Genomic DNA, 15,393 nt, shown 5'->3' with positions numbered 1-15,393 from the left:
ACCGACTTCGCGAAGCGTATTCTAAAGTAAATTTGCGACTGTTCAAGTAAATATAACGCGCTGGCAAATCATACAATGGCAATATGAAAGGTATGTTTGCAATGATATAATTATAAAATTTTGCAATTAATTGCCTTAATTAATAAATTTAATTGCCTTTCTTGTTTGTTCTGCTAAATGAAGTATATTTTTGAGCAACCATTTGACTGCCACGTATCACGTGTACCTAAATGACATTTCCATTTCCTTAAACTTTATAATATTTGCATGTAAATGACTTTATTTCCTGTTTAATTCGCTTTTGCGTTCGTCATTTCTACATGGATAATGTAACTTACGCGAAAGGTGAAAAGTTTAAGTTTAAGTTTGAGTGCCATATTTCCCGAAATAATATCGACTCACTGGTTGTGGTTGCGTATTATTTTTTACCTGTAGTATAACTTTTTTTTAGATTTATTGAAATTCATTTGATAGAAGAAATGTCAATCACGTTCTTTTTATATGTAGATTGTAATTTGTATATTATTATTGTAACAATATATATATCAAAGTATTAAATATAAATAAATTTTTTAAATAATTATTAAAGTCTATAGTAGAATCGATAAACAATTTAGATTGCTTTCTTAACATTTCTTTTACAAAAATTAGAATTATCATTAATTAGGCAAGTAATATTATATAAAATGAAATATTTCTTCAAAGAGGATCACTGTGCAATGAAAGCAAGGCGCGAAACAAGATCCAAATTATTTCCAAACCTTTATTCGTACAGAGCTGTCGGCGTACATTAGAAATGTGCAAGGTTTGTCACCGTTTTTCGAAGAAAATAATGAAATTCGTTCTTAAGAGTATGCTCCAACGTGGACGATTCGAGCGAGAACGATTGGAGCGTCAGCGCGGGCGATTTGCCTTTATACAAGTACGAATATTACACTCCACGATATAGTTTTACATACATTAAAAATGATGAACTTTAATTACAGGATGGACGACTGGTACGCATAGCTATACGCGTATCGATCGAGAGATATTTGTCGACACGCGCATATTTATGTATACCAATTAGGATGACGCGAACGATGCGTATGCATGGAGCAATTTTCGAGCACGAATGCTCTTTTTATATATTAATTATATAATTATATAATTATATATATATATATATATATATATACATATACGTATGTACATGATATGTAACAGATATAATGTACATAATGATATACATATATATACACACACTGTCGTTTGACGAATGGCGACGGTCTCCTCGGCGCGCGCGGAGTAAGTTCGCCGCCGCGGAAACTCGTCGCGTGGTTCTTACTTATCTTACTTTCATACCGAGAGCTAAAGTCGACGAGAAATCCCGACGGTGATTTCCTCAAACTTTGCGTCGCGGATCGTTAACTCTTAATTAATTGCTAGTTATGTATTTAGAGTGAGGGACGATGATTTCGGCGACGTGGCGAAATGTCGTGTGGGCCGCGACGAGAACGGTGGCGGAAGAGCAAGAGAGGAGTGTCGAGGGGGACTTTGAAGGGGGGGGGGGGGGAGAGAAAAAAGAGAAATAGAAAAAATTCAGGAGCGCGGGACACGTATACCACTAGGAGGTGTCAACACACGATAATAACACGAGGAGCAAACCGTAGCGAGAAAGTAGCCAACGCGCGCGCCTCGATAACTCCGTCCGAAGGGAAGCTCCCTCGACATCGCGCGTGTTCTTTTTTCTCGTTTTTTTTTTTTTTTTTTTTTTTTTCGCGTGAGAGCGCATGGGTCTCCAAATATGACAAATCCAACTCGCGATATCGAGTACACGCTACATCCGTTCGTGACAAGTTTGGACTCGAGAGACGAGACGTGAAAAGCGAGACTCTTCCCGCGGAAGGACGAGGCTGCGCTCGCGATACCCGGCTGTCCAACGGTGTCTACGTTAGTTATGTATCTTATTTGCTACGAGAACTCTCGTCAGTCTTAGCCGAGAAAAAGCCGAGGAGAGTCGCGATCAGCGAGAGCGAGCAGAGATGGCTGTCTCTCCCTCTCCCTCTCTCTAAGTAACAATCAGAACGCCGCGAGGTGGCTAATTCCGCCTCTAATGTCACCACGAAGAACGATCAACGTACGAATAAGTAAAGAATCAAAAAGAACAGGAAGAAGAAAGAGAAAAAAAGGAAAAACCACAACCACGAGCCTCGGCGGTTCGAATCCTTCTCGCTCGAAGCCCGGTTTCTCGAAAGACAATATACAAGTGCGCGCCACTTGACCGGTGACCGCGTTTCAATGATAACAGTAATATTAATAATAGTAGCGATGACGATAATAATAATAATAATAGTAAGAATAATAATAATAGTAATAGTATATTATCGGTAACAATAATTTATTATCGTCCGCAGCGACGACGCGTCCATCTGTGCGCTTCTCTTCACGAAAATATATGTAATGTGTGTATGTATACATAACTATATATTTATAGTATATCTCTCCTCCGTATATATCGCCGCATGCGCGCGCGACGGATATTTACAATTAATTACTTAAATCTCGCGAGATTACTGGACTGCCCGGTGGCGTAAGTTTCATGCGTGTCCGGAGGCGAGCCTTTCGCCGCGATCCTTCCCGCACGAGCCACTTTCCGCTCGCAGACTCTCCTTCTCGTATACTCGCAAAAGTTTCCGAAAATCAAGATGGCACCGGAGCATTTTTCCGCCATCAACTTCCCAGCGCGCGTTATCGCGGCTCGTGCGAGAAGGAGAGCTTTAGCGGCTGCTCGCACGTCGAGACGCTCTTCGTCGCGGCAGCCTCCGGTCGCGAAAGTTACGTCACTGCTCGAAACCCCGTCGTCGTTCATTCCGCAGAGTCACCACTCAAGAGCCCCTCGACTCGTTCCCAGGAGTCGGACGACACCTTCGGTCGACCGTACTATTTCTCTCCTTCGTCCGGCTGTCTCCGAGCTGCGAGCGCGCATCCGCTGCGAATCGCATCCTCGAAGGACCCACGGAGAGACACGGGATAAGTTTCCTCGTTCGTTCTGCGCGATTGGATGAAGCCGCTTCTCAACATCCGGGCATCGAGGAGAGCCGTCGAGAGCACTCTTTTCCTTCCTCTTTCTTTTTCTCTCTCTCGCGACTGTCCGCTGGATAAACGCGAGCGCGCGCGGACGGACTGTGGCATCATTGAGCGTTCCAGGTACGGGTGACGGTCTTTTTCTCGTCGAACGTTCCAAGCTACGGAGGATTCCGTCGTTCGTGGCTGACAGGAGACCTTGGGTATCTAATCTCCGCGTGCGATCGGGTACCCGATATCTCATCGCGGTTTCACGCGATGGGACGGGATACGGCGGTCTCGGAAGCTTCAGGGGGGATTTCTGATAAAAGAGGGGCCGCGGTTCTTGTTTTTTAACAAAAGGGGGCGGGGAGGCGGGGTATCTCTCTTCCGATGATATTCGATTTGCGCTTCACAGGAGAATCCGAAGGCAGCGTTCCTCGCTGCAGGGCAACTAATCGCGTAAAAGAAACATGACGACTCGTAAGCTTCCGTTTTTAGAGAGGAGACTAACGAGACGAACTTTGCGCGTATGTTGCGAGAAGGAAGAAAAGGTTCGTTTTAATATAATAAGTCGATTGTTGTTGCCTTTACGTTAGGACACACGACCGCCGAGTTTGTTTGGGGGGAGAAGAAGGTATCGCCGAGCGAGATCTTTCCATCAGAGACGGCGGACAGAATAAAAAGGTGGAAAAGTATGAAAGAAAGAGAGCAAAACAGAGACGGGGAAAAAGTAGAGCGCCATATCGATAAAGCGACGTGGAAGAAGGGCGGGAAGAGCGGCGAGAGAAAAGTAGCGCAAGAAGAGACGGTGAGATCCGTCCAAACGAATGAGAGCGTAAATATGTTAAATGAAGAGTGAACGCTCGAATTTATCTTCTCTCTATTAATGAGATTTTCAACTCGTTCCTTCGTTGCGTTGATTTCAATTCGCCGATCTCGCTCGAACGCTCTGCGGCCACTGTATTTCCGGATACGCGAATAACCGATCGACAGTTATTTCGGACGAAGGAAAGGAGTCGCGGGTGGCTGTTACGTCGCATTATATGCGTCAACACGCCCTCGGGCATCAAGGATTAAAGAACTACAAGGCAGCACTCCTCCACTTTCTCGCCATCAGCTACATCGTTCCTCGGATAGGAATTTAAAGCTGAGCTGCATCAACAGTCTGCGTTAGCTCGTTTTCCGTTACAGTTCAATCCAGTCTGCCGAGCAAAGGTGCAAGACGTTGAACAACAAATTCAGATATATACGATCTTGTTTCAGTTTCTCATTTCAGTCATCTACATTCCGATTAATTCTTCAAAGATGTTACTTAAACGACAAGAGGTATTAATATTACAAATGACTGTAGCTCGTGCAAGAGCTTTCTTTGTGTTTTCATAAGTAAAACGGTTTCCCGCGACACAGAGCTCGCATCTTTTTCACAATACCCTGCGCGAACAGAGTAGCCGAGATTAACGCTAACCGACGTTGGTGCAACCGGCTCTAAGAAGGCACAGTCGTTGAGTTAAGAACGTTAATGCGGCTCTAGATACCGAGGACAAAGAGTTTCCCTTCCCCATCGGGCCGAGCTGTCGTTCGCTCGCTTCGTTATCGTCGCGGGGCGACGACCTCGAACTCGAACGAACTCTCGCGCAGCGATCTCTTGCCGGGGAGCGGGAGAAGAGGAAGATAGAAAAGAAAGAAAGCAGCGGCGGCGAAGGCGGACGGTGTGTGCAGCGCATCTAGCCAGCGATCCGGGGGTGGTCCCGGAGGGGGCGGGGGGGGGGGGACGCGGGGAGTCCCCGAACTGCAGATTGACAGGTAGTACAAGATGGGTGCGTTATCGAGTGCGTTGCTGCTGCTGCTGCTGCTGCTTCTGCTGTTATTATAGCGCTCTACTGCGATGTGCTCGGCATAGGCGCAGACACGCGCCGGTTATTTTCACGCTTTCGTTCGTTCGTCCGTGCTTTGCTTTTTTTTTTTGTCTTTTAATTTTTTTTGTTTTTCGTTCTTATTTTCGGGTCGAGCTTGCTTTTTGCGCGCTCGACAGCGGCGTCAGCGGCGGCGGAGTGTGGGATCGTGCCTGTCGACGTGCCCACTCGTTTAACGGGCCGCCCACTTGTCGACGACCACCTCATTTACTGCAACATAACACACACGAGAATCGATTAACGAGGGGGCGCAGACCTAAATGGCGAACTAAAGTGGAAAAAAAATTCCGGCGATACACATTGCACAATCGAACAACACTCCGGCGTCCTCCTTCCCGACTCCGGCGGTCTGAAACGATCGGTCTTCGGATTAATCGGCGCTAAATGGGAGCTTGGTGCTCGCTCGAACGAATGTACGGATCCTTGTGTGAAGGAGTGCCACGGAATCGCTGTTGATTCGTGTCGATCGATGCGTGACGTAATTTTTCTTTTTTCTTTTTTTTTTTTAAAAAAAAAGAGAGAAACATATCGATTTCGAATATGCGGAGTGGTGACAAGTGAAATAAAGCACAGTTTTCGGCACAATTCGAATAAAATCAAGATCCTTATTTGTTTATCATCACAATCATCACATCATTAGAAACCTACTAGCGCGTACAAAGCGCAATAAACGTACAACAGTACCGATTTTGCAGGTGGACGAAGTCGCGTGCGACTGCGATAATATTTCTAATTCACCATAAGCTACTCGTACATTCGTTCTTATAATCTCTTCATCCCGCGGGAGATCGAGGTTGATCGATCGCCGCGCAAGACGAGAACGTACACGTGTCGTAGCGCGTACGCGTGCGTGTGCGGTTGGTGGCGACTTATTACGGTGCATGGGTGTTGGGGGTGAGGGTACTTTGGTTTGTTTTTCGTTCGGGGTAAGTTTTTTTTTTTTTTTTTTTTTGGAGACGTCCCGGTCCCTTCGTGCAGCTCGAGAGTATAGTGAGTGGATGAGTCGCCCGATCTCTCGGCTGCGGCCGATTTGAGGTGTCTCTCAGATTCACCCTACGCCCACCCTCGGTCTTTATTTCGGCGACGTCACCGGCGGTGTCACTGCAATCATACGAGGGTAAACATCGATTATTACACCACGTGCCGAGCCGCTCTCGCTGGCTTAGCTCGCGCAAGCCTCGCGCCTCGTCTACTGCGGAGCGGGATGCGGCAGCTGCTAGTCGTTGCAAGCCTGGCGATGGCGATTAGTTTCACGCAGCTGTGTGAATGTGTGCGCTTTAATTGCGAAAAAGAGATCAAGTATCACGGCTGGGGTGTGCGCGTGTGGGGATAATGATGAGCGCATGTATCACGATAAATCCTTGAAAAAATCAGCGTATTACATCAATTGTATGCAATTATTATGTACATGAATAAGAAATACGGCATATTAGTTTAAATTGTTGAAATATGTATACATTATAAAAAAAATTTGTATAAAAATTAAATAAAAATTAAGATAAGAAATCAAACAGATTAAAAAATTATTAAAAAATACCTTGGAATGTACATATATCACAAAATTGGAAGAAAATGGAATTTCGTCTGCAAGCAGCTTGTTTCGAAACACAATTTGTGTATGTGTATGTCGGAGCGTACAGCTCGGTGCTGTTTTTCGGTTAGTTTCAAAAATTGACAAATTCAACGTTTACCTGTGTCATCCACGTGAATGCCCGCAGTCGCAGATCGTTCTTCCCGTGACTGTACAGTTTGGCACACCAGCAGGCAGGGGGGGGGGGGGGTTAGAACAAAAGAAGGTGTTTCGAGGTCGCGCGACGTGTCGTGGGGAGTGTTCTTTCAGCTTCCTCGAGTTTTAGGGACTTGGGTCATTCCGGGTCGACAGTTATCACATCGGTCTTTTTTCTTTTTTTTTTTTCAGCATGCAAAACTTCAAACAACAAATTGAGAGAAGGAAGGGTGGGGACGGGACACATAGCAGCCACGATAATGGAAAAATTCTCGACGCTCTTTGCATCGAGAGAGACGGCATTTCGGCATCACGTAAGGTGTTTTGTCTTCCGAAATCTTGCCTTCACACAAGTGCGCCATGATGAGCTGTACAAGGCTGTGTGTGGTCCTCAGATCCTTGCGCAGCTTACAGATTTGTTATGCCGAAAAGTTGTAAGGGTCACACAAGTAGGGCTGCCTTAATCATTGAACAAGTGGACCGTCGCTTCAACGCGTCGATTATAATCAATGTATTATATTCTCTTCTAATTTAGAATTATATTTAATTTTAGAATCTAATTTTAGAATATTCTCATTTTTTTAATCCTAAGGCAAAATTAAAAATTCTACATTTGAGAATTAATGTTCTCATTTTTTTTTTATTTAAAATTTGGACCAAGTATTTGTAGCCGTGTACAATTTTCATCGTACACTGAAGACGTATTGTCTTAATGAAATTTTTCTCTTATTTTATTATTCTTTTAGATTAAAAGAGATTTAATCTTCACTCTAAATTGCAACTTTAAAGTCAGTAGTTTCGTATACTTTTGGCCCACCAACGCTTGAATGTCTTAAGCCAGCTGTGGTTACACAGTGAACATTCGAAATATAGTGGGATGAGTAACAAATAACGTGGAAAGAGAAAAAAGTTGAAAAGTCAAGGTGGCATTAAAGGGGGGAGCAGAATTGAATCGAGCACTTGCTACGTCAGCGACGTACTAAGCGTTCGATTCGATTGGTGTTATTGATTCTGGCAGTAGCTCTGCGGAAATTATCGCACACTCGTTGAATTAGTGAGAGTCGAGACATGCATTAGTAACACATGATTCTTCTTTTTTATTATAACAAGTAATGTACTAATAATCGCTTCACCGTCATATATTCTCACTTGTTATAATATCGTTTCGCGTACGAGCTCGAATTTACGGCGAAGACGAATCGGACGATAAATGAACAAATTGCGTACGCCAACACGGAAAACGGCGATAATTACACGATGACGTAATTATACTTATCGTATGTATATAGATTCAATCGCGTAACTCGCGTAGCAGTTCGAATTCATGTTCGATTCTTTTTCTCTCTTTATTTGTTTTTTGTTTTTTTTTTTTATTTCTCTGTTTCATGTCTACGAATCTGATTACACCGGGAACGTCCCGGGTATTTCGCCGCCAAACGCGTCCGCGGCGAACATGTACTCAAAATCACTCATTGTCATAATGTTCCATAAGTTATTTTAATATTAATATTACTTTGTTTTTATCGTTAGAAATAGGTACTTCCTGCAGGAAACGACGCGATCGTAGTCTCATCGTCGCTCGACACTGCGTTTGGCTGTCGACGTCACACAACGGTCGATGAGAAATATTTTTCATTCACGAGTGCTCAGTTAACTTTTGACAAATAATGAAGTACATAATTTGTCCCGAAGACTGTTAATTAATACCGTTGCGTGATATGTGAAGTGTTTAAGGAGCTGCATAAAAATAATTTGTCCGAACAGAAAAGTGGCACTACAAACTAATATGCTACAATTTCATTTTTCGATAAGAAAAAAATACATCGCTATTTGTGTGACGTCACGCAGTATTCTTTCGTCGAGATGGCACTACTCCGTCATTCTCGATCAACATAAAATACAATGCACACTCAAGTACTTACAGATATATCGTGGACGAAGCAGAGACCCGAATGCAAGACAGTAATAAGTGATGAATCCCGAAGAAACCAGAAAAACTTGCTCAAAAACAAAGTGCCTTTTTCTCAAACAATGTCAAATATTTGTACTATTTTACTAGATTCTCTTCTAGCTTAATAATTTACAGGCTTAAAGCTATTTTTCAGTTTCTTTAAGACTCGCCGCTTGCATAATCTTGCATCCAGGCTCCCCGGTTAATTTCGTCGAATTTATTGAGCGTCATAGAACTGCAATAGACTCTTCGTACCGACGCTGATCCCCGCGCATATACATGTGCGTTTAGTAAACGCGTCAATTAACTTAATCGTCGTGTATGCGAATGAGTAACGTATCCGGAATTCTGCGCCGTCGTAGGATAAACATGATGTCGACGAGCATCGCGAGACGTTTCTCGACAAAGTTTAAAATATTTAGATTACCTCTGAACAAGTTTGAGTTTCATAAATTTTAAATTTTTATCAATTGTAACCAACTTTTAAATACAATTAAATTTTTTTTTTTTTTTTTTTTTTTTTTATCGCCAACATCGTTACTCTACGAAGTGCGAGGAATTCAGCATGAAGTGGTGTTTATGGATGCGCAAAGCGAGAACTTGCGGCACAGGTATCAGCTGAGGGACACACGCCGGTAGCTCACACTAAAAAATTAATTGCGTAACTCGCGGAACGAAACATTACTCGAGACACAAGTTCGTTAGTGCGGCAGCGCTCTAACTCGTTCGGTCTGATTAAGTTTTAGTTATGCCCATACCAAAGTATCACGCCTTAACCATTTTTACTAATTAATTAATTATATTACACTATCGCGCCGCGCGAGAATGCGGCCGACTCTTGGCGCGCCCGGCTACGGCGCAATTAAATTATTATGCCTCGCGCGCCCCGAAAGCGCAAGCGGACACGTCCGCTCTTCCGCGGAGCACATCGTCAGTCTTGTTGCGTTTGCACGTGCCCGAGAAAAGCGGACGTGCGTCGCGCTTCGTACGCTGAATTGCGGCGGTTTCTACGAAGATCCGGATGAAATCTTAAATCGTACACTACTGATGAAAGTATCCTCCGATTTTTTAAATCGTTGTCTTGTGACGCGACATCGTCTTTAACTCGTTACTTTATTACTGTCGATTAATTTGTCGTTGCTCTTGTTCTGCAACGATATGCTGATCTGAAGTAATAAAGAACCAAGATTGTAGAAATGTCGCATGAAAGACGAGGGTTTTACACGTGCCAATAGCACGGAGCAAAGGAACAGCATGACTGAAAGACTAAGTGCTGCTTTTGTCAGTATTTTCTCGATTTTTCTCAACTTCAGTCTCCGTTCTTTGACTGCTAGTTGCACACTTCACGTACTAAAATGCGGATTATGCTTTCATCGACAGAATACGCTCTAAGGGATGAACTGACTAAGCGGTCAGATGCATCGAAGGCCCACGTATACTCGTGACGACACCGATTATTCGTTTCGTATGTGGCGCGTGTAGCTAAACACAGTGGCCGAACTCGTATTCACTCGATCGAGAAATATTTCCTGACCATGAATCGTTCCTCGACGCAAAAATTCTGAGGATCGGCGATGTCTACGTTTGATTCATCTGAGACTGCGATCTCAGAAGTGCGAAAAGCAAACCGAAAGATCCCTTGTAACTTATGACGTACTTCGAATAAATGACTCTTTGCTAATAAAACTATCACAGTTCGACAAAGCAGATCAATCACCGATCCTTAACGAAATCCTGCGCACATACATAGGAAAGCTATTACGCAAACTTTTCGCTTGCTGTCAGGCAATGATTGAAATTGTTTTTGCAAGTTAAAAATCACTAAACTTATTTATCGACCTCTCCTATACATATTTGCAAAATTTCATGAAGTCAGAATTTAACGACTGGGAACGTCCTTATAAATTTGATATTTGAAACAGAAGCTGAATGCAAAAATACTTTCGAGAACAATGATGCGCCTATTTTGCCAAATATAATCTCATCGGTGATAAATTAATTAAAAAAAATTTATGTCATTTGATATTAATTTTTTCACATAATACTGCGTAACTACTTGATATTCAAAATTGATCGTCGAGTGTATTCGTGTTCGGAACACTGTTCTGATAACATGAACGAATGCATTGGAAAAAATGTACGGACTGCCCCGTCTGTTTCGCGCGTACGAGAGAGGTTTACGATGTTCAAATATTTTCCTCTGCTTTGACGGTTGCCTTATCTTACACTTACGAGTCTTCGCAGTCCATATCCGGAAATTAGCAATACGCGAATCTGTTGCATTGCATAAATCTTTCAAATACATAAATCACATGTATGGGTTATACACATAGGGACAGATATTTGTGTTGTAAACCAGTGCAAAAAAGAATTTGAAAGAATCCCACTGTGCGAATCGCGGTTAACGCTAATCGTCGCTGGTTTGCGAATGCTAATATTTATTCTTAAAAAAAAAAACTTGATTACGTAGATATTTACAAAATTTCACTTCACGATTGTTTCATTCGTTCGTTACAGACTAGAACAACGCACAGTCTCGAAATAAGATGATAACACGCGAAAACATAAAAATAAACCTTTCCGTTTCATGCAGAGTCAAGCAATTCGTTAATCGCGTCGCACAGTGGGACATTGTGTAATTGAATAAAAATAGATTACAACAAGAGAGGATCTTACAGAACGTGCTGTGTTAATTATACCGTGCATGCATTATCTCTATGGGAAGGAAGACACGGTATGCAGGATACAAAATGAGATCCGTTAGCGCGAAGTCCTTGCACGATCATTCCTTTAGAATTTCAGCAAATGCTCGGACAGCTCCGGTTTGGACTTCGGGGTTGGAACGGGCACATCAGACACTAAGAATCCATTAATAAACGTGGTTTATAACAAAGCAACATCGAAAGCAGTGGAAAAGAAAAATGTAAGCGGAATTTAATAAACGATTGCACGTTAATCGCGCGAACCGAATGTTACGCTCATTTTTTGGTGCGTGCGTGCATTAGCCTGAAAATAAAATCAAGGGGCAAATATAATACATCTACTACCATTACTACTGCTACTATTAGGAGTCCTTCGTTCCATCTATATTTCTGTCGAACATTTTATTGTCCTCGTTGTATTAACGCGCGTATTATTCTAATAGGAATGTTTCTATGTTTTATGATACGTCGCAAATGTATCATACTGTTTGTTTACGACGAAGCCAAAGTTATTATCCCCGGTGTGAAATGACAGGCGTAACTTTGTACTTTTCAAATCGATCGAAGAGAGAGAAGATCAATTATACATAAGATATCAAAAACTTGTGTTGCAATCGATATCGGCGAAAAATATAGATGGAAGAATACATAAATTAACGTGGGTCTCATCTGCATTAATGTGCCACAGGACTTGCCACAACTATCCGAACACTAACCACAAAAGAGTGCAAAACAGATATATAAAAGAAAGAAAAAAAGGAAAAAAAATCATAAATAATAGTGCACAGGAAAAGGATTGAAGGATAGAGTATCGTCAAACATATCTATATCGGAAAGAACATCTATGAACAGTTTCGTGTTTGTTGCAGAGGAAATTGAATGTTCAAAAGGCACTCGTAGAAAATAATTTAACGATCACAATCTTTGATTTACGACGGGGGGGTCTCTCTTAGATCATTCGATGCCACTCGAAACCCGTGATCGTTGAACGACGTCAGGGCACGGTGTATGATGCGGGCATGGTGGGCCTTAGTGGCGTATCTTTTTTATCTCTCGTATATGGTCGTAACTAACACCATGCACAACAGTCAAAACTTGTTAAAATCTCACTTGAACGCACTTTGTTAATAACTTATCTCGCCCCTTCCCGCGTCACGGTGGGAAGAGCTTCGGTTAAATGCAATTGCGAGTCCAAGGATTTAGTCGCAGATGCTTTTCCATAGGAAAAAAACATCGTCTGCTAGACTAATATTATTACTTCACGGACGTTCTATATGGGACAGATATGCAACAGTCCAAAGAACACAGCCCACATTAGAACGATCCAATGTACGGTGTAAATTGGATTCTCACCGTCTGTGATCTTTCTGGCAATGAACTTCAAGGTTTCGTCGAGAAGTACCACTGGAATGGAGAACTTCATAACGGTAAGCCATTCTTCACCCGTTAGCGGGGTCACTTGGAATACGGACTGAAACAAAGAGGGTCGATTTTAATCGCAATTAAATTAACATTTATCGACTCTTTAATGTGCAAAATCCTTGCGCTTCAGACTTGCTGGAAGAATAAGATTTCTCCGACGTTGCAGTCTTAATGTGAACTAAATGTACACTTACCGAAAGAACCTCGACGTACAGGATGACGAAATGGAGTGTGAAAGAAAGAGCCATGGAGGCGATGAGCCACAGGTTGGACCAAGGCGGCATGGTGATGAGCGACTGATTCTCGGATAAGCTACAAATGAGACGCAAATTTGATCGTAATCGCCAGATCGTGATTTCTCACGCGAAATACACAAGTTTCTGTCTCACCTGTTCATGGCGTTTAACATTTCAATGGTGACCAGTACAGAAAGAGCCATAGTCATAGGATGAGGATCAGAGAAGATCTTGCAGTTGATGCCCTTGAATTCCTCTCCACCGCCAATACACGCCAAGTGGTGAGTCTGCATTTTGCGCGAATAATCAATTGGAAATTAGATTGAAAGATAAATTGTGAATACAAGCGACTGAATTGTCATCGAGGCTTACCACTTGATAATAATTCATTTGAGGACCATTCGGGCTGTACATGAACCACCAGGCAGCCGAGCCGACAGTGGCAGCGCCTACGTAGAAACCAATGGCCAAGTAGCGGAAAAATAGCCATCCAGAAATCAGAGATTCGTCAGCTTTTCGGGGAGGCTGTAAAGAACAACTCCGGCAGTTAGTAAGTCTTGCATCTTGATGCAAGTATGTCGACGCATATCTTTGATCACTCTACCTTGCTCATGATGTCCAAGTCAGGCGGGTTGAAACCAAGAGCAGTGGCTGGAAGACCATCAGTGACCAGGTTGACCCACAGAAGCTGAACCGGGATCAGAGCCTCGGGAAGACCAAGAGCGGCAGTCAAGAATATACTGCAAAGTAGTAACGTAAATAGGTGTAAAAATTTAAATCTTATCTTCATTTTTTCCGCTTTGTATTTGCGTAAGTACCTGACGACCTCGCCAATGTTGGAAGAGATGAGATAACGGATAAATTGTTTCATGTTATTGTAGATGGCACGGCCTTCCTCTACAGCAGCTACGATGGAGGAGAAGTTGTCGTCTGCCAACACCATCTCCGAAGCCGATTTCGCGACCGCGGTGCCAGAGCCCATAGCAATACCGATCTCAGCCTTCTTCAAAGCGGGAGCGTCATTCACACCGTCACCAGTCTGCGAGAGCGAGATAACGTAAGATTATTTCGTAACCTTCTTTTTAAATAATAAAAAATAGCTCAACATACAAATATAAAAGGTGTATAACGAGGTAAATAAAATTAGAAACTTTTGACAAAAAGCGAAGTCAATTTTTCTTTTTGTTCGTTGATTTTGAGGTAACACTATAGATCTAAACCATAATATTACATGCTAATATCACAAATAATCTTTAGTGTTACCTCAAGATAAACGTATAACAAGATGAATGTAATCTCCACTAGCTTAGTGTACTTAATAAAAATTGTATCCAAGAATATATAATAAAAGTTCGTCTGAAACTCCAAGACTCACCATGGCAGAAATTTCATTCATGCTCTGCAAATACTCAACAATCTTGGACTTGTGGGCCGGTTCTACGCGGGAGAAGAGACGAGACCTGGCACAAGCGGCCTTCTGTTCCGCTATCGGCAAGTCGTCGAATTCACGCCCGGAATACGATTTTCCGGTGGTGTCTTCATCCTCGCCGAAGACGCCGATACGTCGGCAGATGGCCTCGGCGGTAGCCTTGTTGTCGCCAGTGATAACAATTACACGGATGCCGGCGGCGCGGCACCTGACAATCGAGTCGAATACTTCCTTGCGAGGCGGGTCAAGCATGCCTACCACACCGACGAACGTGAGATCCTTCTCGTATGTGTAGAATTTGGTGGAGTCGCCGAGATCCATGTCTTCGGGCTTTATCGGGTGGTCGGCGGTGGCAAGGGCGAGGCAGCGCAGGGTATCCCTACCAGTTCCGTATTGCCTGGTCAGCTCGAGAATACGGTTCTTCAGGGTCGAAGTGAGCGGAACCTTCTGGCTACCAACGCGGCAGTGCGTGCACCTGTCCAACACACCTTCCGGCGCACCCTTGACGAACAACTTCGGTCCGGTTCCCAGCTTCGACGACTTCAGAGGCACGCAGTACGACGACATGGATTTACGATCGCGAGAGAACTCCAGCGTGAATTCCTTCTTCCATTTCGTCTCAATGTCCTGCCTGACAACAATGGCGCCGGTTCGGCGATCGAGACCGGTCTTCGGGACACCGAACGGGTTGATCTTCTCCGCGAGTACGATCAGGGCGGTCTCGGTGGCTTCGCCGACCTTCTCGAATGCCTGTTTGAACTCGTTGAAGTCGATAGCGGAGTCATTGCACATAATGCAGATAGTGCCAATCTCGTGTAACGTTTCGTAATCCTGTCCCTTGATTTTCTGTCCCCTCAGGAAAACCTCGCCAATGGGTTCGTAAGTCGACCCGGTGATCTCGAACTCGTGGAAGCTGCTGTCGTTACCCTCGACCTTGTCAAAGATGAACATTCTGCGAACATTACG

At 43.4% G+C, this 15,393-nt stretch overlaps 1 protein-coding gene across 5 annotated transcripts in view; it reads right to left on the bottom strand.

Annotated features, from left to right (window-relative positions):
• Nucleotides 1-749: 749 nt before the first annotated feature.
• SERCA (ATPase sarcoplasmic/endoplasmic reticulum Ca2+ transporting SERCA) overlaps nt 750-15,393 on the bottom strand; it is a 44,041-nt gene continuing 29,397 nt past the window's right edge. For 3 of the 5 annotated variants that reach the window (XM_012371973.2, XM_012371982.2, XM_012371992.2), the window contains exons 7-13: nt 14,374-15,379; nt 13,817-14,037; nt 13,603-13,738; nt 13,371-13,523; nt 13,152-13,285; nt 12,957-13,074; nt 7,757-12,811 (exon numbers count right to left, since the gene is read on the bottom strand). In XM_012371973.2, the coding sequence (XP_012227396.1) occupies nt 12,611-12,811; nt 12,957-13,074; nt 13,152-13,285; nt 13,371-13,523; nt 13,603-13,738; nt 13,817-14,037; nt 14,374-15,379 (1,969 nt within the window). In that variant the 3' untranslated portion in view covers nt 7,757-12,610. Of the gene's footprint in view, nt 5,172-5,546; nt 6,063-7,756; nt 12,812-12,956; nt 13,075-13,151; nt 13,286-13,370; nt 13,524-13,602; nt 13,739-13,816; nt 14,038-14,373; nt 15,380-15,393 lie in introns of those variants that run through there. The other 2 variants (XM_067351180.1, XM_012372002.2) reach the window with 2 other exon arrangements.

Source organism: Linepithema humile, chromosome 3 (genome assembly GCF_040581485.1).
Source record: "Linepithema humile isolate Giens D197 chromosome 3, Lhum_UNIL_v1.0, whole genome shotgun sequence".
Taxonomy (NCBI): domain Eukaryota; kingdom Metazoa; phylum Arthropoda; class Insecta; order Hymenoptera; family Formicidae; genus Linepithema; species Linepithema humile.
This window is presented reverse-complemented; position numbering and strand designations above follow the sequence as displayed.